Genomic DNA, 24,625 nt, shown 5'->3' on the forward strand with positions numbered 1-24,625 from the left:
TCCAGCGGGCTCCGCTGGAGAGGCGCGGCTGTCATTTAAACTCATCTGTGCCTCCCGGCCGGGGAATCAGGAGAAATTTGGTTGATTTTCAGTTCGGACCGAACCGAATTGACAGCCCTAGACTCAGCCTTCCATCCTTCCAAGGTCGGTGAAATGAGTACCCAGCTTGCTGGGGGTAAAGGGAAGATGACTGGGGAAGGCACTGGCAAACCACCCCTCAAACAAAGTCTGCCTTGGAAACCTCGGGATGTGGCGTCATCCCATGGGTCAGGAATGACCCGGTGCTTGCACAGGGAACATTTACCTTTACCTTATGTGTAAATTTATGTCTATGAATGTAAATTAGCATATGAAGGTTTTGTTATACCCTCCCTTTTAAAGGTTGGTCTACTTCCTTTGGTCATCTGTAGATGACTATATTAATTGCTAAGGTTGCCAACATCCAGCTGAGATCTGGGGATCTCCCAGAAATATAAATGATCTCCAGACTACAGATCTCCGTTTCCCTGGAGAAAATGGCTGCTTTGCAGAGTGAACTCTATGACATTATGCCCCACTGTTTTATATAGTATTGTCTGTGGGCAGGAGTCTTAGGAACAAAGACTCCACAAATCGTAAGAATGTCAAGGAGCTAAAATGAAGACTTACTGTTTCTCTTTCTAGTTTTTGTTGTTGTCTAGTTCATAGGCAGAACTGTTTTCTGTTTTGCTGGTCATTTCTAGAAAACATTTGTCTCCATCACATACAGTGGAATTACTTTCCCAAAGACCCCCTTTTAAAAAGAAAAAAAGCCCTGAATTTAGAGGGGAAAAGGGTTTGTATTCTCTCTACAAGCAAAGGGCCAAGAAATAGCTGTAGTTGTCAGTTTAGTCCAACTGTATGTTCCCCCAATGATTTCCGGGTTTAAAATGTTAAAAAGTGCCAGATGCTGTTATCTGTTATTCGTGTCATTATGTTCTGATCTTTGCAAAAATCAATATAAACTTCCATCTGTATATTAATGGAATTTATTCCTGGTTTTGACCCTTAAATGTGCATTGGAATACAGTCACTGGTCAGGATCCAAAGAACTATTCTTTGTGCTGGGGGGGGGGTGGGGGCAGGTAGTGGCAGGGAGGCAGGATTAGACTTGTGATTCCAAAGCAGCAAACACCCCTCCCTACCCACGTAATATTGCACACTACTGTAGAATCTGATGGAGTTCCAAAAGTAGTGTTTGATGCAGCAACAGGAAGCCTTTTGTTGAAAAAATACAAATCCTGCTACATCTGAGAAAGTCCTGGCTTAACCTGAATTATAAGACTTTAGCCAGGGTGGAGCAACAGGTATACTGTTCCACCTTAAAAAAAAAACAGGTAGAAAAATCATTCAACTTTATAACAGGACTTCTTTTTATAGGATGAGAGCTTTTCTTTTTTAAGAACAGGGAAAATTCTGGTTAAAAAAGTTAGAAGTAGCTTGTGCCCCACCATAAAGTGGTGGTGCTCTGACTGTACCCACTTGACTAGTCAGCTGTGCCCACCCATAATTCTCCCAAATGGAAGGAAGATTTTCCCCTCAACATCGTCATCAGCTTATCTTACTTATAAAACCACAGGAAAACATTCTCCTTTTAGATGCCATTGCAGGATGCTTAACAGTGCAGTCCTAAACAGAGTTACACCTTTCTAAGACTTCAGTGAGCTAAACGGGGGGGGGGGGGGGTGACGACTCTGTTTAGGATTGCACTAAAATGGGACTAAGTGCTAACTTAAGTCAATTATTATTTATTTGGGCAATCTGTTAATTATATGAAGGTAAATACTTCTGAAGTTAAAAACAGTTCTTCCGATTCAGATTATGCATTTCTAATACGCTGAATTCAGTGGGACCTTGCTTCTTAGTCTGCTTAGGATGGCAATGTAACTATCTGCAGGGTTTATTTAACCAACTGCATGCAGAGCAGAGCTCATGTAACAGAATGTACCTGCCACCCCCTTCCCATGTTGCAGCTGCTGGATTGCCTCTAACGCTGATGTGAGGCTGTGCTGCGGGAGAAAACCCTTCTCCCCCAGCAGAATTACCCTTCCACTAGTGGGAAATGACCACTACGTATACCCATAGACATTAATATTCTCATAAGCATGTGGGTTGGCATCAAGGTTATGGATGTATCAACTTAATGCTCGGAAATCACTGATTTTCCATTCGTTTCTTTGAAGCCCCATCTGGATATCTGGTGAGTCCTTCAAGTAAGAAAAGCTCACATTGGACCTGCTAAAATAGCTCTTTGGATTCCTGCCACTATTTCCATCTCACTCTAGTGCCATAGAAGCTTCTATTGTGAGGGCTTGTTGCATTAGTTCGGCTTATGTTAACAGCCTGCATGCAACCCAGTGATGCTAGTGTGCCTGACTTTAAGTTGTTGAGGCTGATGGTTAATTTGCCTCTGAATGCTCTCCATAGAAGAGTGATGTATGAACAGTTTATCACATTTTTATCCTTCCTCCAAGGAGCTGAGGGTGGCATAAATGGTTCTCCCCTCCTCCATTTTATCCTCACAACAGCCCTGTGAGGTAGGTTAGGCTGACAGACAGTAATTGGCCAAAGGTAACCCAGTGTGCTTCATGGCTAAGAGGGTATTTGAACCAGGGGTTTCCAAGCCCTACTCTAACCATTACATATACTCTGGCAACAGTGATCTGTGAAGACAGTTCAATGCACACGATGAAATAAAACAGAAGTCCAATGGTACCTGAAAGACATAAGCTTACACAGAACTCTTCAACATGCAGGATGGAAAGGTAGCTAAGTCTTGGGTATATACATAAATGTCTATAAATACAAAATGATGATCAGTAAGTCATAGAAAGAAGCCTTGGCAAGAATACACATGGGTCTATTTCCCACTGCTATATGTAACATAATCAGAAAATCCATGATCCTCAAATATGACAGTATTTTTCCTTCTGTGCTTAAAGAGATTTTGTTTGAAACATCCCTCAGACAGGAAGTAAACCTCCTTCATGTCAGTGAACTGATAAAATCAACAATAAAGAGAAGACAACAACACTGTGGAATAACAACTTCCTCTATTATTTCAGAAAGATCCTGTGAACTGCCCTGAAAGTCTGGAGGAAAAGAAACACTCAGGAAATGTACCTATCCCTAGTCCCAAACCAAAGCTCCACTCAAGAGATCTCAAAAAGGAACTAATCACGTGAGTTGCAAACCATGTCATGATTTTCATCCTCCTGCTCTGGTCTTGAGAATGCTGTGGGCTACTGTTTTGGCAGAGCTGGGCCTCACACATTATAGACTGCAGAGAAGTGGTTCCGATAAACTATGAAACCATATTAGTACTCTTGTTGTAATCTCTGTGCATACTTGGAGAAATGCTCTCTTTCTTGTTGGCCCATTCTACGTATCAAGGCACGCAGAATGGGACTGCTTGATAAGCAGGGCATGGAGATGGTTGCAAAGGGTTAGATGACCCTTCACCTTTGGTGGACATAATTGCCTATTGTGCAACTGGTTGCAAAATTCAGTGTCATGAGAAACTTGGCTTTCATCTTGTGAAAAAAGCAAACTTCTAGCCCTTATGGTTGCCAAAGGTATGCTGGGAATGTGTGGACACTGACTGCTGAAATCACTAAGAAGACACTGGATATGGGTAATATATCCAGTGGCTCAAAGCAAATCTTCATTGTCCAGCATAGTTCTTCACCCCTTGCTGTGACTGTCAAAACCAGAATAAGTTATGCAAAACATTGACTCGTTGTTCATAATATATACAAGTTGTAGTAGTCAATTTTAATAGCATAGAATTTTGATTGACTAACTGCACGGTTTCAGTTTTTGAGTATTTAGAATAAATTGTTGTGTTGATCATTCACAAATATTCTTCTTTACTCTCTCATCCCTGCACTTGTCTATCAGTAAGTTCCAAAAAAATAATCTCTGCATGTTTCCAGTAATGAGGGCAGAAAAGCTTGCAACATATGGAGGAAAAGGCTGTTTCCTGCACACATGTGATCTCATGGGTTACCCCACTGGCTGCCTGTAGACAACTAAGAAATGCTTTCACAGCAGTAGAGCTGTCCCAGTCCCTTCTTCAGTTCAAATGAGGCACTGGTTTTAGGCTGGCTGGGGCCAGTGTTCTCCCAGCCATCAGTGGTGATCCTACAGCCTTCTGCCCCCCCCCCCACAAGTTCTCTGGAAGCAGTGCTAAGATTTTCAAACGTTAACAAGTGGGCTGGGCTTACTATTCATCTGAGAAGCCTCCTTATGTAAGATTTTTATTACAGAAATGTTATTTAGCAGCTTCTCTGGCTTCTGAGATTTCATCGGGAAGTGCCCACACATCTTTAGGGATGAAAACACTCAGACACACAAGATAATTAATATGGCAACCGACTCAATTGTAACATTTCAGTGAAGTGCTCTGAGCAGAATGTTGTTCTCTTGAAATGTTTTGTGTTCTGTTCCTTGAATGATCTGTGAATTTTTCTTTTTAAATGTTCTCCAGAAAGAACTTGGTGAAGCTCTTTGGGCACATCCTAATTCAGCTTCATTTTGCTCCCCAAATCTTGTAGGTTTCATAGGACCAGTATGTTCTTTATACTTTCCTATTGATAACTTCTATCACTTCATGAAAACCTTTGGTATCTACTCTGAGTCTGATACTTGCCTTCTGGATTTTATAACACTGAGCTGGGCTACCTCCACATTACAGTTCCCATGGGCCAAATTTGCTTTTGTCCTATATCTCTGGGTCTAACAGCTGCTGGCCATATTTTGTCCACACTTACAGATCTTGACCTATGTAGCTTATGGTTTCAGTTGCCTTTTTTGAAGAACATTTGTTGATAAAGTTAATGGAGGGGAAAGCAGTAATTTTTCCATTGACCATTTAAAAACAGTCAATTGATGATATTAAGTCTCAGGATCCAGATGACCATTTACCACCTTACTGAAAGTAATTTCTTCTCTTTATATTTACAGTAACTACAAACCTTGTATGGGATTTTAAAAGCATCCATAATACTTGTGCACTGCATGCTGATGTATACCCAAAATGTGCTTGGCCACACAATTTAATTCAGAAACACTTAAGCATTGCTATATAAAGAGTCTAAAGGTAAAGCTGAGGGCATAGAACATTTACTAAATATTCACTGGCAGAAGAGGTAGTTAGTGAGCAATACAAATGGCTCCATCATGAGGAAGTACCTATAATGACATTAGCAATTGTAAAGAAAAATTCTAGCTCTGAGACTCAATTACAATGAACTTTCTTCATTATAAATACAGATTACATATTTTGAAATATTAATAGTCGCTCCAATGATTATATTGTGCCAAAGCAGCTATATGACTGAGAATGAAATAAGTTGTCCACATGATATACTACTATGCAAAAGAATATGGTGGTTTCTGTATTCATTTGTTAAATATTGTTTTGGGGCCCAACCAATAAGCTGGGTTTTTTTGAGGGGAGCTGAACAACAAGAAGAATTTTGTTTCAAAGGTCATCACAAAATAACGATGGGGTTAAACCACCTAACTGAGGGAGGAAAGGTAATTTTATCAGTGGTGACCACAGAACATAGGCTTAATAGCAAAGAGCAATTTCACTCACCCTGGATGTTTTCAGAAAACAGACAGAGAAATTGGCATGCTCTTGAGCAACAAGTGTAGACATCTCTTGTTAGCCAAATCATCTTTAAATTGAAAAAAATAGAAATGCTGAGAAGCAATTTTCCTAGCAGTTTTAATTAATGGCTAATTGTAGAAAATTTTGAATTGATGGTTTTTCTGTAAACATCTCAACCAGTAATCTCATGATGTATTCTGGAAGCCTTAGGCGTATCTGTTCTTCTTTGGACACATGAAGCTGTTAGACCAGTTACTGGGGTGGGGGTGGGTGGGGGGGATAACAACAGGGAATAGAGCCTTCCTCTAATGTTGGCTCCTGGCTCTGCTATTCAGAGGTTTACTGCCTATGACTGTGACATTTCCTTTAGTCATCAGATAGGTGCCACTGACAGACCTGTCTTCTATGAATCTGTCAATGCCTATGTGGCCATCACTACATCTTCTGGCACTGAAACCCACCCTTTAATCACTTGTTGAGTAAGGAAATATGTCCTTTTGTCCATCCTGAATCTACAACCCATCAACTTTGATGGATGCTCCCGTTCTAGTATTTTGAGAGAGGGAAAAAATGTTCTTTCTGTCCACTCTCTCTACCCAGTGCATAATTTTATAAACCTCTATCATACCCCCCCTTTGTCATCTCTTTTCTAAACAGTAAAAGTCTAAGACTTTTCAGCCCCATCCTCATAGGAAGAAGAATAGTTGGTTTTCATATGCTGACTTTCTCTACTACTTAAGGAAGAATCAAACCGGTTTACAATCACCTTCCCTTCCCCTCCCCGCAAAAGACACCGTGTGATGTAGGTGAGGCTGAGAGAGCTCTCAGAGAGCTGTGACTAGACCAAGGTCACCCAGCTGGCTTCATGTGTAGGAGTGGGGAAACAAACCCAGTTCACCAGATTAGTGTCCGCCGCTCATGTGGCGGAGTGGGGAATCAAACCTGGTTCTCCAGATCAGAGTCCACCGCTCCAAACCAATGCTCTTAACCACTACACCATGCTGGCTCTCCAGGAAAGGTGCTCCAACCCCTTAGTCATCTTGGTTACCCTTGTCTCTATTTTCTCCAATGTTCTTTCTGAGATATGGTGACCAGAACTGCACACAGTATTCCAAATGAGGCCACATCATAGATCTATACAGGGGCATTATAATGTTGACTGCTTTATTTTCAGTCCTTTTCTTAATAATCCCAGGAAGGATAGAGTTTGCCTTTTTCATTGCTATGGCAAACTAGGTTGATACTTTCATTGAGCTATGACCTCACGGTCTCATTCTATTTCAGTCTCAACAAGTTCAGCATGCACTTAAAGTTGGGATTTTTTTGTTACAACGTGCATCACGTCACACTTACCAACACTAAACTTCATTTGCCACATTGTTGTCCGCTCACCCAATTTGTGGAGTTCCTCTTGGAGCTCTTAACAGTCAGCCTTTGTTTTCACCATCCTGAGTATTTTTAAGAGGGTAGCTTTGTTGGTGTGTGGTAGAAGAGCTAGATTCCAGCCCAGTAGCACCTTTGAGACCAACAAGATTTTTGGGGCATAAGCTTTCTAGAGTCAAAGCTTCCTTCATCAGATACATGTAGGAATGGAGATCTCTGAGGTGGGAGGGGATTTCTGTTCTAACACTAATTTTTGTGTCATCTGCAGACTTGGCCACTACAGTTTACCCCCAGTTCCAGATCATTTATAAACCAATTGAATAGACTTGCCCCAATATCTATCCTTGTGGGACCCCACTGCTTACTTCTGTCCATTGAGAGAAATGTCCATTTATTCCTACTTAATTCATGCAGTATCCAACTTGCATAATCCTGTAAGCCTTTCTGATAATCTTGTTCTAGCTTTTAGCCCAGATTCAGGCCATTTAGTTAGGAGATTATGCAAGTCTTTATATCAAATATATTAGGAGTTCATGGCAAGCAGATATATATCCAGATCCACACTCAACCATCTTCTGTTCCGTACACAATAATGCCTAGCAAAAACACTTATTTGCATAACAAGAATCTGTTATTCAGCTGGGGTATTTCTGAATCTCAGTACTGAATTGGCAAAGTATCCACCACCAAGCACAGAAAAGTTCAGCAGCTGTGTTATCCATTCATTTAGACCTGTTTATAATACCAACCTATCTGAACCTCCCAAACTCACAGTGGCATCAAAATAACATCCACATTAATGAAACGTGTATGTATTTCTGCGAGTCTCATGGTGCCTTAAAAACTTTAAGGCAGGGGTGTCAAAACTCATTTGTTACAAGGGCCGGATATGACATAAATGTCACTTGGTCAGGCCGGGCCATGCCTCGCCAGCCCAGGTTGAGAACAGGGGGGTGGCTGCCTCAGCTGGTGAGCCGGCAGTGGGCTTGTCACCCCTGATCGGGACTGGGGTGGGTGGCTGCCTTGGCTGGATCGTGAGCTGAATAAGAGCTTTCAATGGGCTGAATCTGGCTCACGGTCCGTATCTTTGACACCCCTGCTTTAAGGTGTCAGCCCAAACTGTTATTTTCGCTACAGCAGACTAACATGGTTTCCTCTCTGGGATGGATCCCTAGTGTATAAGACTAACCATTCCTATGGTCATGACATCTTGAAGTAACAATTTTACTAGGGCAGAAACCTTCATATGTAAAAGCCAAGTTCACCTGATGTAATATATGAAATATATACATACACTAATGAAATGCAGTCATATACAAAGGGAAGAAGACAACCCATATGTGAACTAGCACAGCTAAGCAAAAGAGGTTTATGAGCATGTGCATTTTACCTTCTTTTGATTGCCTTCATTTTATTTCTTTAGGTGTCCAACACCTGGATGTGATGGCAGTGGTCATGTGACAGGAAATTATGCTTCACATCGCAGGTAAAAAAAATGAGAGCAATTCATAACAAAATTCATGAATGCCTTGTGTGTGTGTAAAGTGCCTTCAAGTCGCAGCCGACTTATGGCGACCCCTTTCGGGGTTTTCATGGCAAGAGACTAACAGAGGTGGTTTGCCAGTGCCTTCCTCTGTACAGCAACCCTGGTATTCCTTGGTGGTCTCCCATCCAAATACTAACCAGGGCTGACCCTGCTTAGCTTCTGAGATCTGACGAGATCAGGCTAGCCTGGGCCATCCAGGTCAGGGCCATGAATGCCTTACTGTTGAAAAAATAGTAGCTATGTTTCTTTGATCGGCACAGATTAGTTTACAGACCATACAAATCTCCTTACCGTACAAATGTAGCTTCTGAAAAGAAAGGAACTCCACACTGATTTTTGAGTTATACAAAGTACAAGCAGGAGGCTGCAAGAGCTTTCAGGGGGCATCTCATTTTCCTCTCCCTCACTATTTCCTCTTTCCCTTACCTGAAAACCCCAATAGCCTCTCCCCTTTTCCTGCTTCCTTCTCTCCTTCTTACGCACCAGTCTAGCTACCTTTTATCTGCCCCCCATCTTCAGCTGTATTTATTATTTATTTTCTACACACCTTTCCCTCAAAGGGGACCTAAAGCAGCTTATATCATTTTTCTCTCCTCCATTTTATCCTCACAACAACCCTCTGAAGTAGGAGTGGCTGAGAGTGTGGGACTGACTCAAAGTCACCAAGTTAGGTTCCACATCAGAGTGGGGATTAGAACCTGGGTCTCCTGGATCCTAATTTGAAACTATAACCACTATATCACACTGGCTTTTGAGGGTGCTGCTGTTGAACAGTAAATCTGTGTCCCGTGAGGCTGGACCCAATTGTGTGGTGGCAGCTGCCAGGCTGGGTCCAAACTGTGCTTTGTGAGGTTCTAGAAATCTTTGCCAGTCCTGCTGTTGTTTATATTTTCTAGACTTACTTAGCTAGTTTCCCAAGGGCTCAGATGTATAATCACAATTTAAGAAAAATACAGTATAAACAGAATACCCAATTAAAATAGTAATTACAATTACCTCACACCTGCTTAACCCTAGATGTTGAATACAAGCCCAGACATGAAAGTCACAGCAAATCGGACATTACCGTATTTAATGTTTCTAGCTAAATTACCTCAATAGTTTGGTTATCTCTGATTATATTTCTCTTGGTGTTCTTAGCTACTGGGGGTGACTGCAAGATTTACTGGATAATTCACTCCAATGAAGTGGGCTGTTTTCCATAAAAACTTCTTCCACAATAAGTAATGTTAGTTTTTTAAGGTGCCTTAAGGCTACTTAAAAAAAAAAGACCACTTTTTACGGACAGTCTTGTTAGTTCCAGTGAGACCACATGTGTGTCACCGAATCAGACCTCTTGCGTAACTTGGAATGCTTGTGAGTAATTGGGCAGAGCCTGTACTGTGTGCTTCTGAAATGATTAATATGGAAGAATTTTTGTCATAAACACAGGGAAATTAAAATGTAGGCGACATATTTTACAAGTGCCAAAGAAAAATGTCGATCTTTGAAGATGTCGGTGTACTAGCAAACGAAAGGGCGAGGAGTGGTTAGGGTTGTACTCGGCCAGACACAATGAGAGCCAGCCGAGCCCCAGTGGTACTGGCAGCACCTCAGGGGCTTGCCCTGGTCCTGACTGGTGGCTGCATGTTCAAGGAGGCAATGACAGGCACAAGCCATGTCTATCACTTCTCCCATGCTGCCAGCCTCAATAGCTCTGTCACCACTTCAGGGGCTCACCTTAGTTGTCAGGGCAGAGAATCAACCCTGCACACCAGGTAAATGGCCTGGTGGTTCTACTGTTCGGCGTGTGTGATGTTGGTTGCCTGGTGGTGGTCCTGGGTTGAAGTACAATCGGATAAATATGGTTAGTGAAGAAGAAGAAGTGTTGGTTTTCATATCCTGCTTTTCTTTAACGTAAGGAGACTCAAAGCAGCTTACAATTCCCTCCCCACCCCCATAGCAGGCACCTTGTGAGGGAGATGGGGCTGAGAGAACTGTGACTAGTCCAAGGTCACCCAGCAGGCTTCATGTGGAGGAGTGGGGAATCAAATCTGGTTCTCCAGATTCGAGTCTGCAGCTCATGTGGCGGAGCGGGGAATCAAACCCAGTTCTCTAGAGTCCGCCGCTCTTAACCACTATACCAGGGGTGGGGAACCTCAGGCCCGGGGGCCGTATGCGGCCCCCGAGGACATTTTTTGTGGCCCTCGGGAGCTCCAGGGCCCTGCTGCAGAGGCGGGGCGCAGGGCGGCCCTCCAAGAGGGTGTTCCTGGCGCCACAGCTTACAGCGGCGCTGCGGCGCCCTTTGGATCTCCTCTCGCCGACTGTCGGCTGTTGAGCAGCGAGAGGGAGCGGGAAAGAGGCTGGCGGCTCCTGGCGGCAGAGCATGCATGCAGGAGCCGATTGGGCTTCAGGGGGGCCCTTTTGTGGACTCTGGGGAGGAGAGGGCATGGAGACTGGGGCCCAGTCGCGCGGGGCTCTGTGCGCCGCCGTGTGTGTGGGGGGGGGGCAGGGGAGGCTGGGGCCCGGTCAGGTATGTGTGTGTGGGGGGGAAGGCTTCTCTCTTTTCCTCCTCTTTTTCTGTCACTCTTTCTCCTTTCTCTCCCTCTCTTTCTCCCTCTTTTTCTGTCTCTTAGTCTCCCTCTGTCCTTTTCTTTCTTTCTCCCTCGCTCTCCATTTCTTTCTCCCTTTCTCCCTCCCTCCCTTTTCCTCTTTCTCTGTTTTCCTTCCTCCCTTGCCGATTGACTGTGGGCTGCGCCCCCCTGGCACCTCGTTTGCTCGGGCCCACTGCTGGCTGCCTTTCCACCTGGGAGGGGGGAGGGGAGCACCCTGCAAGCCTTCTATGTGTGGCCTCCCCTGGGGTTGCCAACCTCCAGGTGGTGTCTGGAGACCTGGCAACCCTAGCCTCTCCCCCCCCCCGACCGGGAGATCTACACCTGGTATGGCCCCTGAATGATGTCATAAATGTGAAAATGGCCCTTGGCAGGAAAAAGGTTCCCCAACCCTGCACTATACCATGCTGGCTCTCAGTGGAATAAAGGAATAAAGGTAATAGGAAAAGACATGTTGCAAAATCAGCATCTTTACACTCAGAAATGTAAACTCCAGTCCAGTGTATCATACTGCACAAGTGCAAATTCTTCTTAGGATTCTTGGTGCATCCAAGCCAGAAAAGTGCTCCATTCCCAACCAGTCTTGCAGTGCTGCTGCTGCTACAGCTGCTAGGCCAGACTGAAAGCAGTGGCAGCCAGTTGGGTCAGCACAGCTAGCCCATCAGTGACTGGCATATAGACACCTGGCCCTAAGATGCACCTGGAAAATATAGCCCACAGGGTACCTGCTCTAAAGAGGGCTACATTTCCTAGGTATATCTTGGTACATAGCTTCAGATGTGGCCAAAACAGCTCTGAAATATCATGGAAAGGGGAAATGGGTCGAAGAAACTGCCTGCCCTTCACCAGTTTGGCTGAGGATGAGCAGTGGTTCATAGTGCATGCCCAGCTGTTTACAAGTGATTTGAGAATTGGGTATTTATTTATTTATTTATTTATTACATTTCTCTTCACTGTCATGAAAAGCCAGGTCGTGTCTGATTCAAGTCCAAGAGCATTCACACTGAATGCTGAACAGAAAAAAACTATAGACAGTCCCAACAACTGCTGAAGAATCAATGTGACTATAAAAAGTTACAATAATACATAGTGAAAATGAAATATGTAGTATTTGTGTTTTGTTTGTGTTTCAGTACATATACTGTTTCCCAGAAGCTCTTAAAACGCTTCGGATAAATTATCCAAGTAATCTTCCTGACACCTCAGTTAAAGAAATGTTATTGCTGTCCCCAAATTTCAGATGTAGAAACAAGGTTGAGAAATATTGGTTTACCTACTGGTGTTCACCGAGTTTACAGTTTAGGATGGAAGCACCTGCTACAAGGGAAGGCAGGGATAAGAACCTCCAGTGTAACCCCACTATTGAGGGGGCTTAGTAGGTAGGAAGAGTACTGACACCTGTCCCTTACACACTGATTCTCTCCACCATCAATACCACAGTAATATCCAGACTTGACTATTGTAATGCCCCTTTCATCCATTACCTTCCTACTGTGCTGCTGCCTCTTTCTGCATTGTTTTCTGAATTTCAGTGCTAGAATGTAAAATATATTCTTCATCCAGTAAATGGACACATTGCGGAAATGTCTGTCCCCACAAAATGGAATTGATGGGCAAGTAGCTGTATCTTGTCAGGGAGGGAGAGATCAGCCATCACACGTGACAATGGAAGGCAGCAGTTTTTCTCAGCTAAAACTTGTACATGGGTCAGCAGAACCAGGTTCTTCTAGTAACTGTTGCATTTCTTTGTGATCTCTGTGCAGTCACACTATGGCTTTGTGGTTGTGCCAAGGATAATTTCTGAACTTTCTAGAGCTACGTTTTTAGGTACCCTTTCTGTCCACCCCAGGCAGAGGGTGTCAGCGTGCATGCTCAAAACCATGGCTTCCTTCTCAGTTCTGCCCCAAAAATGACACAGCTGACCAAGCTCACCTGTGAGGAAAGGCAGGTTGTGTGACTATACAGATTACCTCTTGAAGAACACCATTTAAGCTATCTTCTTTGTGGCCTATGTGCTGGCACTTAGCAGGCTGACCTTATCTGAAGATGGGAAACAGATATCATGAGAAGAGAGTGTTAAGCACTGCTGTGCCAAAGACTTCATCTGCTCTGGCCTTCATATCCAAATATGGAAGACTGAAACCAGTAGGGTTGCCAGGTCCCTCTTCGCCACTGGCGGGATGTTTGGGGGCGAAGCCTAAGGAGGGAGGGGTTTGGAGAGAGGAGGGGCTTCAGGTGAACTGATCTCCATCAGCTGGAGATCAGTTGTAATAGCAGGCGATCTCCTGCCACCACCTGGAAACCAGGTAGCTGCTTTGTGTATCAACCTTTGCTGAAGGCTGTGTATATAGCCTCAGTTCTGACTGAGGAAGCTGTAACCCGAGTGGGAAGCAGTCTGCAAGCAGGATTGTAACAAAATCTAAACACAGCTATGAACCTGTGGCTGAGGTGCAGGAACAAAGCCTATAGCGTGACTGCTGGTGACTTCCGGTGCTGACGCTGGGCTGATTGCCACGTCCTCCCAGGGGCTCCTGGGGAGAATCCAAGTTTGCGTGTAATTTGGGGTGTTTTACCGCACCCCAATCCAGCCCTTGCAAGTGGGCTGAGAAGCAGGAATTCCCTGCAGCCATATATGCGGTTTGATCTCCTGAATACTCCGAGGAAGCTTTATTAAGTCCCCCGGAGTTTCAGACGTTTGATCCCGTGGGCACGAAGGGATTGAAATCGCCAGCGCGCAACTTCGGCTTTAGAATCTACCCTCCAGCACCTTATAAACATCATAAGGACTACATCAAGATTAAAACCTCACCTCCAGATGCCAAAGTGAGTAGATAAGAATCCTTCACTTTTCACTGGCGTTATTGAATAACAGGGGGTTGAAGAAAACATTCCTGGTAACCGTTTCCCTCCCTTAATTGAACTGGATGATTTTGCTGCATGAGATCCATCAGACAAAGCAGCAGGAGCCTTATCAAACTGATCAACTTAAACTAAAACAACGAGCTTGAATGATTGACGTAAGATCTGCCAATCCGACGCGTTCTTAAAGGAAGGGGAGAGAGAAACCTTTGAGAATTTGCTTGGGGTAAAAAAGGTCCTCCAGCCACGTTTTACAACAAAGAGGATTTCTTGACCGGAAGACTCTGTGCTTCACTCAATATCCCTCTCTATTGTTCTACAAGCAAATCAACAGGAAGAAGGTCGTAGGACTGGAAATTCGTCTTACTCGTGTTACACCAAAACCATTCCTGAAGGTAACAACCATAGAGAAGAGATGATAGAAGGTCTGCGATGAGGCAACTCCTGGAATACTTCCTGGTTCTGCCGATCTAGAGCGTCTGGTAAAACTCGTTGGTATTTTCAACTTTAAAAAGTTATTTTAAGCTTAAATACTCACTTCTTCAACCCGAAAAAGATATTAAGCTGGTCAATGAAATATTCTCTATCAACTACATGTAATGGACTCCTGCTAGATGACCATCAATTTTTTAACTAAGTTACATATGTAAATGTCTGGAACCTCTCCCTGATCTGGCTAAATTCATAGCCCTGCCCTTATGAAATTAAAGGAAACTTTACAGAATTTAACCATGGAAAAAAAAGTACAGGACATGCTTGCTAAACATTCTGAGGCGACAATTAAAAAAGTAAAACAGATATCAACACAGATGGCTCAACTGATTTCAATGATGATGACTCTTGACCAATCATCACAGGTATGTAATCAGAAGTTGGATCTGGTTACAGAAGACATAAAAGTCATGAAAATTCAAATGATGGCCACAAATACAGACATACAAGTAATGGATTCTTCTGTCCAAAAAGTCATGGAAGAATACAAGGATACAAAGAAGAAGACAGAAGTCCAAGAAGGTAACCAACTGGTGACAAAGAGATCAGACATACAAGAAATGGACTTTTCATCTAAAAAAGTCATGGAAGGACGTGTGGCTATAAGGAAGAAGAGAGCAGGTCAAGGAACACAGATTGAAGCCATGATGGAAATGAAGCCCAGAAAGAATTATTTTTGGACACGCACCCTGTCTGAGGAAATGAGAGAGAATAAAGAAATCCTGTTCCCATACCTGACTGACTTATTTCAGTTGCAGAAGGAAGTATTAGACCATGGTTAAAGGACTGATTTAAATATGATTGCTGGATTGGAAGGCTTTGACAGTGTGGATGGGTGGCATGGCTATTAACGATGTAGTGGAATTAAGATTTAGACATCATTTTGGGATTATGTAAACAAGTCCTCCTTATATAGACTATCAATTGATATAAAAGTATACTGGAATATGTGATTATTACTTTAAGGAAAATGTTGGAATGTACTAAGGATATTGGTTTTTTCTCCTTTTTTTTTATAAGGGGTGGACTTGTGATATGGATTTGGGATATGATTCACACTGAAATAAGATCGATTAAACAGGAAATATCCCTAAAATATTGGAGAGGATGTTGTTTAATATGATTAAATTTATGTTATACTGGCTGCAATCTTATGCAGCCAAATGGAAAGGGACAAAGGTTTCAGAATAAAGGGATTAAATCATTTAAATGTTAGAACTGGTGGAGTTGGAGAAACTAGGGAAAAGGGAAGAATTGAAGGAATCATTGTGATAATGTATAAGATCTGGGAAAAATGGAAGGTTACTTTTTACTCTGATCCAGAATGTAAAATTTTATATAACATGAAACTTTAGAATGAGATTAATACTAGGATCAGAATATGTTAACGAAGGATAATAACACTTCATTAAGAGGTAGATGGAGGTGATGGGGAAGTCGATTTATTTTTTATGTTTAATGGTAATCAAGACAACAATTAATGTAATTGTGATTGTGATATTATTTTTACATTGTTGTTAAAATTATGAAGAATTTATAGTTTTAAAAAACCAATAAAAAAATTTATATATAAAAAACGCCTGTAGCGTGACTGCTCAGATGACCACTTGAAGAATGTCAGGTTCAGGTAAGCAACCTGTTCTTTAGGGCAGTCTCGGATGAGCTGGTTCTGATTTATTACAGGTAACTGCTCTTCAGCTTGATTTTTAATTTAAAGGTTAAATATTTTTGAACACAATCTCTTTTCTTTTTCTGCCTTAGCATATTCAAGGAAGCCTATTTCCCATTTCTCTTTCCTAGTGTTTCCGGCTGCCCATTAGCTGACAAGACACTAAAATCCTTGATGGCTGCCAACTCTCAAGAGCTTAAGTGAGTATTAGCACCAAAAGGGGAAAATGGGATTGCTCTTCTTCTTGCATCTGCTTGTTTCAAAATTCACTTTGTGTGTTTGATAAGAGAGTAGCAGTAGAATTGAGGTTCATGGGGGAAATTTGCATCTGAAACTCAGAAATGGAGGACATGAAAAGATTCTGAGGAGAAAAGTGCTTTCCATCTGTCTTTCCTATCTTTGTCCTTTTCCTTAGCTGTTGTTTGTTTTAGCAAAGTGCCCTTTCACCAAGTTCTCCATCGGTAAAGTTCTAACTTGAGTGCCTATTCACCAACACAAAATGATGAAGGGGAAAGAGAGGGCCCCTGCAGCCTCACCAGTGAGTTGAGGTTAGAGGTTGACAGGGTGCGGTATGACATGTTGTAATGTAGAAGAGCACTTGTGGTGAATGGCCAATAGCACCCAATAACAATTCAGTCACCACCACTAATTTGTCGATAATTCAACATGGTAATTGGGTAAACAGAGATACATCATTGAAACAATTAAAACCAAGCTAATATACACATGTGTTTGTGTAAAGTTCCATCAAGTTGCAGTCAACTTATGGTGACCCCAGCAAGCGGCTTTCAAGGTAATTGCCCATATGTAAAGCATCTGCTTGGCATGCAGAAGGTCACAGGTGCATTCCCTCACATTTTCAGTTAAAATGGTCAGGTAGTAGGTAGTGTGAAAGAACTCTAGCAGGGATCTTGGAGAGCCCTGCTGCTAGAGTTGCCAGGTGGGTGGTTTCAGTGGGCAACTGTCCGCCAATCCACCAGGCTTCTCTGGAGCCCCTCCCCAAAAACCTCCCACCAATGGAAGGGGGGGAGCTGGCAACCCTACCTGCCAATCTGAGTAGACAGTAATGACCTTGATGGACCAAAAAGTCTAATTCCATGTAAGGCAGTTTCATGTGACTCCATCTTATCCTTTATCTCTCTGGAAACTGCAAGTCAGTGTGACATTAATTTCCCAGAGAGTAGCCTTCAGCAATTTGACTAGGCCAAAAGCCTGGAACAAAATTTGAAATGTCAAGAAATGGCTAGACAAAGCCAGTTTCTTGGCACACAAACACACACCACCAAACCAGGGAAGAAGGCCAATAACAGTTATTGAGGGTATGATTGTTGTCAATAATAGTAACAGCTTCATATGCTTTCAACAATCAAAGCACCCTAAGGCTCTCTGGAACAAAACTACCTTAGCTGAGAAGTTAATCCAAAGTGGATGGAGCAAGACAAACTTCCCTAGGGCCTAGGCAATTCAACAATCTCAGTGTTGGTGCAAAGACAATGTCCTGTATAATATTAATGTGCACAAAATTTATATGGGAGAAAGAAGGGTTCAAAGGTTAAAAACAATGTTTATATTGACCCAGAAATCAAATAAAAGCATAGTAGTAAAACATCAGCTTTCTTTGCTCCAATCAGTTGTGATTTCTTCACACTTTTCAATGGCAGTTTCATGTTACAGAGCATGTTACAGTAGTTAATCCAGTTGTGTCACTAAGGCATATCTTACTATAGTAAAAATCATTTTGCTCCAGTAAGGGACTCACCTGATAAATTAGCCTATGCTGACACAATGTTCTTCTGGTCAAAATGCCACCTGATCTCCAAGATATAGCACTGGATCCATGAACACCCCAACTTACAACACTGAGTCTTAAGGGAGAAAGGGGCCCACTGTACATTTATCCGTGTATCAGCAATATTCCCAAACAACAGTACTTCTCTTTGGCTTGGGTTAAGTTTCAATTTGTTTGTCCTACCTCCTACTAATCAGTGATTCCAATCCAGGCATTAGAGGAAAACCTTCAGTGTCTCCCTAGAATGGTATGGAAAGGTGCTATAGAGCTGGGTGTCATCAATGTGTTAGCCACTCTGCTTTTAAACATTACTAAAGGACAGAGAGGGAGAAAATGCAGGCAGTTGTCTGTGGCTCATTGTTATTTAGGGTTGCCAGCTCTGGTTTGGGAAATACATGGAGATTTTTGGGATGGAGCCTGAGAAGGGCAGGATTTAGGGAGGGGAGGGACTTCAATGCCATAGAGTCCAATTGCCAAAGTGGCCATTTTTCTCCAGGTGAACTAATCTCTATCGGCTCGAGATCAGTTGTAATAGCAGGAGATCTCCAGCTAGCACCTGGAGGTTGGCAACCCTACTGTTTATTGGTTACTTGTTGAGTTCCCAAAAAAGAATGGATGGGTTCATATGGCAGCGGGCAGTTCTTCACTACAATGGGAATTTTTTCCCCTAATGCGTCTTTTACACTGGTGAATAGGCCACAACTGCCCTCAAGTGAACAACTCATTTCCTTTTTTTAAAAATATGATAGTCTTTCATATTGAAACAACCCTTTTGGATTTTTTGTTTGTTTTTCTATTCCTCCTTTCACCATATTCCCAACTCTATTCTGTTTTTCTGCCTTGCACTTGTGGAGTCCCACAAACATAAGGGTAACATTAGCAGTACCCTGCTGTTGATTCAACAGTTTTGCTGCACCAGTATAAAATGTTTGTGGAAGTGGAGGATTGTGGTCTGCCACTGGGGTGTGTGTGGAGGAGGATTGGGAACAATCTTATCTCACCCAGTAAGCATAAATCAATGATTGGATTGCATTGTTGGCCAGGTCCTGAAGCAGATCTTGAGAAAGAAATTGTTTTGATTTGTTTAAGCCAGCTGGAAATATCAAGTCGTGCAAGAAAGCTGGATCACACAAAATACCCAGTCTGATTTCAAGATCAAAGCACTTGAGCTAAGCTTTAAAATGTGAGTGTTTATCCAAAATTGAGCCAACGAATCTTTTCTTTTGATCCTTCACCACTGGATACACACCATCAGAACAGAACGAAGGCAGGCTTTCAATCAGAGGAATCTATATATTGTTCAGAAAAGTCACAGACAAAAGGATGAATATTCAGAGTCTTAAGGAGGCCTCAAGATTCTGTGCATCAGTCCATGTAATAAAGAGGAAGGTTGGCAGGCAATCAACCAGTTATCACTGGGAACTTTGGCTAATGATGATGCTTGGATAAAATATGATCTAGGCTTCCAAATGTGCTTAACAGAATTCTAGGTTCACATAATGTAGCCTCAAAAAGTGCAACCAGTATACAGTTGTTACTAATTGGTTGCAAGGAATAGAGATATATGTCCTAAAGAGCCAATCACTTTCCCCAAGCATTCAAATTACAGGGGAAATGTAATTTTTTTCTCTCTCCAGATACTATACTAATTTCACTAGTGAATACTATGTTTTCCCATTCAGTTTAGGAAATTCCTAGAGATTTGGGGGTGGAACCTTGGAAGGGTGGGGTTTGAGGAGGGACCAAAGCAGAGCATAATGCCATGGAGTCTACTCTCCAATGCAGCAGTTTTCTCCAGAGGAACTGATCTGTGTCTTCTGGAGATCAGTTGTAATTGCAGGAGATCTTCTGGCCTCACCTGGAGGTTGGCAACCCTACATGGATAGTGTATGTGTACTTGATAGTGCTAAACCCTGCCCCCTAAACTGTACCATTTTGCTAACTCTATAAAATGTGATTATAGTATTTCTTTGTCAAGGAAATTGAGTAATGTTATATGCAAGCTGAAATGCAGTTCCTCAGGGCTCATTTTAGTTTCAGTGTGGCTTAGCTCAGATTAATATTCTGTGCCTCATCCAAACGCCTAATCTTCCACCTCTAAATTCTCAACCCATTAGTCCATGTCCCATAATAAAAACAAAGTGTTTATCAGATTCTCTAGTCTAATTGGTTCCACCAGCTAGGCATCTATCTCTGTGAGGGTGACTAGCTTCTCAAACCTGCCTCCTGTCCCTTTGACCACTTTCCCCTTTATTACTAAAGCCCAGTTTCTTGTTCATTTTTAAGAAATCTCACTCCTCAGTATTTCTAGAAGCACCAGGTTTCTTTGAGTGAAGACACAGCAACATCTTGATGAGAAATGGCTGAAAAACAGAGTAGGAAAAAAATCATGAAGTCTGTGGCTTTGTCAGAACCCCATTTACAAAACCGCTATGGAACATGATAAATTTACTTCTTCAGGTACCATTTCCTGTATTTCCAGTTACGCACTAAGGGCTGAACCAGCCAAGAAGCTGGAAATCCTTGGTTGGTTCACCCCTATGCATATAGAAATGTTATCCACTGGGGCCGCTGAAAGAAGAGTTTTAACTCTTCCCCTATGCAGTTGCATAAATCAAAACTGAACCACAATCTAAGGAACTGGGAGGGGGAAGCAGCTGTTCTGTCTTTGCCTGTCAATTTTTTCATCTGCAGCTAATAACACTTTAACAACAACAGCAATGACAACAATACAGGCAACAAAGAGCCCCTTCTTTCCTGGTGCCAAGGGAACTGTTCAAATTCTGACACTGCAGTTTATCTTGAAAAAGTGCTGGGAATCATGGATTGTTCAGTATCTCATCAGGTTTGGCTTTCAGCATTAAATCGGAAGTATGAGACACTCCTGTGTAAACTTATTTTATGATGTGTAACTACCTCGAATGTTTCATCTTTTTCTGTGCATCATAGATGTCCCACACCTGGATGTGATGGCTCCGGTCATGTAACTGGAAACTATGCTTCGCATAGAAGGTAAGACTCCTTTACTTGTTCAGCAACAAAAGAATGGGAAATGACAGCAGAGACCAACAAAAATAAGTTGCTTTTCTTGTGTGGATTTCTTTAAGCTTGTCTGGTTGTCCTCGGGCAAGAAAAGGTGGTCTCAAAGTAGCTCCTACTAAGGAAGAAAAAGAAGACCCTGAACTTAAGTAAGTGGATTGGCAAAGGTTTGTTACAACAGAAAGAAGAAATTGATTTGGTACATACGAAGAAGTGTTCTATTTTGTCTATCCTAACAATGAATCTAAAAACAGCCCCCTAGAGAACTGTGTCATTCTCAGCTGTGCATCCCTCACACTTGTCTGATTACACTTTCACAACCCAACTGAGTTAAAGCTTAAACAGTTTATTTATCTACTCACTCTAAGTCTTCCTTGCCTAGCCCACAGGAGTGGTAACAGTCTTGTTTATACTTATGTGGGCTAGAAGGAGAATATACAGAGAGAATATAAAGAGATTCCACTTAAAGTTTATTCGTGTATTTATTTACATTTACATCCTTAAAGGCAGCTTACCTGGGATTCCCAGGAGGTTTTCACATACAGGCTCTGATCAGACTTAGATCTGCTCAACTCCAGTAAGGTGTCTCTGTAATGTTCCCTCTAATCATACCCTGGGATGCTCAGGTCTAAGTCAGATTGGGGAGCTTTTCAGACCCCATCAACAACTGAGCTTAAAGTGAGTCCTGTCAATTAAAAACCATGGCATGGAGAACAAAAATGTTTTCACTTTTCAATGGAAGGCCAAGTGAATCTCTTAGGTTAAGCCCTTGTTCTGAATACTTCAGAGCTTTGTTGAGACTTTGGGAACTTTTGCATAGCTGTGTCTAAATTATGATTGGTATCTAGAACATGCCCTAATAGCAAAGAAACATTTCTGATTTTCACGTGATTTTTTAAACTGTTTAATAAAAGATTCTCCTACACCCAACATGTACTTCCTGACATGAAAAATCAGAATCAAAATTTTGCTCAGCATACACACATGTATTTTAGTGCAGGATGTAGCTGGCTGTGCCTGAGGGGCTAACTTCCTATTATTGGTAACATGTTAGGTTTTCCTTCAGCTGTCACCTACTCTGTGCCCCCACCCAGCCCCATGCATCTCCCTAGTAACAGTTGGTAAAAGGAATATGATTTCATTGCATTTGCTGTCATTTGGAGGTGGTGAAAACTGCCCAGTATGCATGATGAGTCACTGCACATGAACGACTCATCACATGGTAACAACTACCATTTGGAATAATTTAAAGTGTGGAAGCCAGAATATGTAAACTGTCCCTCAAACCAGATACTCAGATTTTCCTTGCTGACACTTTGGATTTGCTCTTGTGGAATCTTGAATGACTTCTGTTGGCCTTCTGCTCCAGTGCAGACATGTTGAGGGACAGGTATGACCTCATATGAGTCTTGTGGGAATCAAATACTCTCCTATCCCCCGCCCCTGCACACAGAATCACACACATAAATATGCATCCTAATTTTATTTCTTTGCACATAATCCTCAATTATTAGGGTTGCTAACCTCCAGGTAGTAGCTGGAGATCTCCTGCTTGTACAACTGATCTCCAGCCGATAGAGATCAGTTCACCTGGAGAAAATGGCTGCTTTGGCAATTGGACTCTATGGCATTGAAGTCCCTCCCCTCCCCAAACCCTGCCCTCCTCAGGCCCCACCCCAAAAATATCCTGCCGGTGGCAAAGGGGGACCTGGCATCCCTATCAGTTATCCTACTTACAATAAATATCTACTGTAATTAAATGTAGGATATTCTCATAGGGGATAGGTCTATCAGTGGCTAAGCCATGGTGACTGAAAGAAGCCTCCACATTCAGAGGCAGCAAACCTCTGAATACCCATATTAGGAGGCAACATCAGGGAGGCCTTGGCTTCTGGGCCATCTTTGTTGGCCCACCAAGGCAACTGGTGGGCTGCAGTGTGAAAGAGAATGCTGGACAAGATGGGCCAACAGGCTGATCCAGCAGGCTTTACTTACACTCCTATGATTACATTGTAATAGACTTCTACCTTAATATCTTCGTATATGAATCAAAAAGATATTTTTCATTTACATTTATTTTTATTTATTTCCACTTTTTGTAAATAGTAGTAATAACAACAACATCAGTTTTGCTGTGCTTCTATAGATGTCCGGTGCTAGGCTGTGATGGCCAAGGTCACATATCAGGTAAATACACTTCTCATCGCACTGCTTCGGGTTGTCCTTTGGCTGCCAAGAGACAGAAGGAGAGTCCTCTCAACGGGTCTTCACTGCCCTGGAAACTGAACAAGCAAGAGCTGCCACACTGTCCTTTGCCAGGCTGCAATGGGCTGGGTCATGTTAATAACGTTTTTGTCACCCACAGAAGGTATCGCTTTGTGTCTTTACTTCTTCTTTTTCCTCTCAGTTCATATCTGCAATCCAATGCAGTTGTGTTGATTTAACAACTGAAGCTGTTAAACTTGTTGTGAAATAATGGGAAGTGGGCATTTTGCATGAGTTCTAAATTAATACCAGTGTATTTCCTGGATTACAGTTGTAAAGGAAGGGTTTTGCAAGATATCATTGGTTTTACTGTAACTGTTCAACCCATCAGAAATCCTAATTAAACATGGAAAATCCACAAATGTTTCTAATACATCCTTTTAAAAGGGCCAAATAGCCATGTTACTACTAAATTACTGGTATGTTTTTGTGGATCTGTTCCTAGTTGGCACTTTGATCTGCAATATTGCTAAATGAGCACAGGCTCAGGTTCAAGGGATCCACTAGCTCAAAGTCATTGTTCCTGGCACAGGCTGGATCAAGACTTTGCATTGCTGCGGCAGAGTACATGCACGTTATTGTAATATCTACCATCAAAGCCTGTACACAATAAACAGCTCAGCAGCTGGGTGGAGAAAAGGAGCATGACAGAAACAAGGCTGGAGATAACTTGTCATCCCACAGACATTTCAATCATTGCACCGTCAGATATGTTGCTGGCAATCTTATGTACCAGATACACTATAGTAGCATGTTTATAATGAGATTATAATTTACAGACAGCAGCACAGAAAATAAATAGATCTAAACTGATAACACCCTGGAAGCTTGAGATCGACCAATCAAAAATGGAATTAAACTTTCAAATAGGTCTCCTTTTCTACTCTTTTCAGCTTGTCGGGATGTCCTCTAAATGCACAAGCCTTAAAAAAGGGCAAAATTTCTGAAGAACTAATGACCATCAAGCTGAAAGCAAGTGGAGGTAAGTGAGTTAAATTTTTGGTTACAAGTTTTAAAAATTGCTATCATTTACTTTTTATTGTAAACATTTAATTTGAAGTGTTTTGTGAAGTACTGCATAACTATGCTATTCTTTGAATGGGACATGAATGACCTGGGGTCCATTTTTCTTGAATATGTCAGCATCATCGTCAGCAGCAGCTGAATCAGGATTGAGTTCTCTTGAATACAGGCATTTGCTTCACAATACCAGCCCTCCATTTGTTTCCTCTATTTCACATTAACCTGCCAGTTGTTACGTATTGAGAAATGCTGAACTATCTGAAAACACAGAAGTATCTAATTTTATTATTGCCATGTGTAGATACTCTTTTCCAGTCTCTTACAATTAGTTTGA

The 24,625-nt window shown here is 42.2% G+C and overlaps 1 protein-coding gene across 8 annotated transcripts in view; it reads left to right on the plus strand.

Annotated features, from left to right (window-relative positions):
- ST18 (ST18 C2H2C-type zinc finger transcription factor) overlaps positions 1–24,625 on the plus strand; it is a 220,013-nt gene that overhangs the window by 190,439 nt on the left and 4,949 nt on the right. For all 8 annotated transcript variants that reach the window (XM_056854242.1, XM_056854241.1, XM_056854240.1 and 5 more), the window contains 7 exons: positions 3,084–3,199; positions 8,442–8,504; positions 16,307–16,375; positions 20,914–20,976; positions 21,072–21,152; positions 23,150–23,371; positions 24,162–24,250. In XM_056854242.1, the coding sequence (XP_056710220.1) occupies positions 3,084–3,199; positions 8,442–8,504; positions 16,307–16,375; positions 20,914–20,976; positions 21,072–21,152; positions 23,150–23,371; positions 24,162–24,250 (703 nt within the window). The remainder of the gene's footprint in view (positions 1–3,083; positions 3,200–8,441; positions 8,505–16,306; positions 16,376–20,913; positions 20,977–21,071; positions 21,153–23,149; positions 23,372–24,161; positions 24,251–24,625) is intronic.

This window comes from Euleptes europaea, chromosome 8 (assembly GCF_029931775.1).
Source record: "Euleptes europaea isolate rEulEur1 chromosome 8, rEulEur1.hap1, whole genome shotgun sequence".
NCBI classification, from domain to species: Eukaryota; Metazoa; Chordata; class Lepidosauria; order Squamata; family Sphaerodactylidae; genus Euleptes; species Euleptes europaea.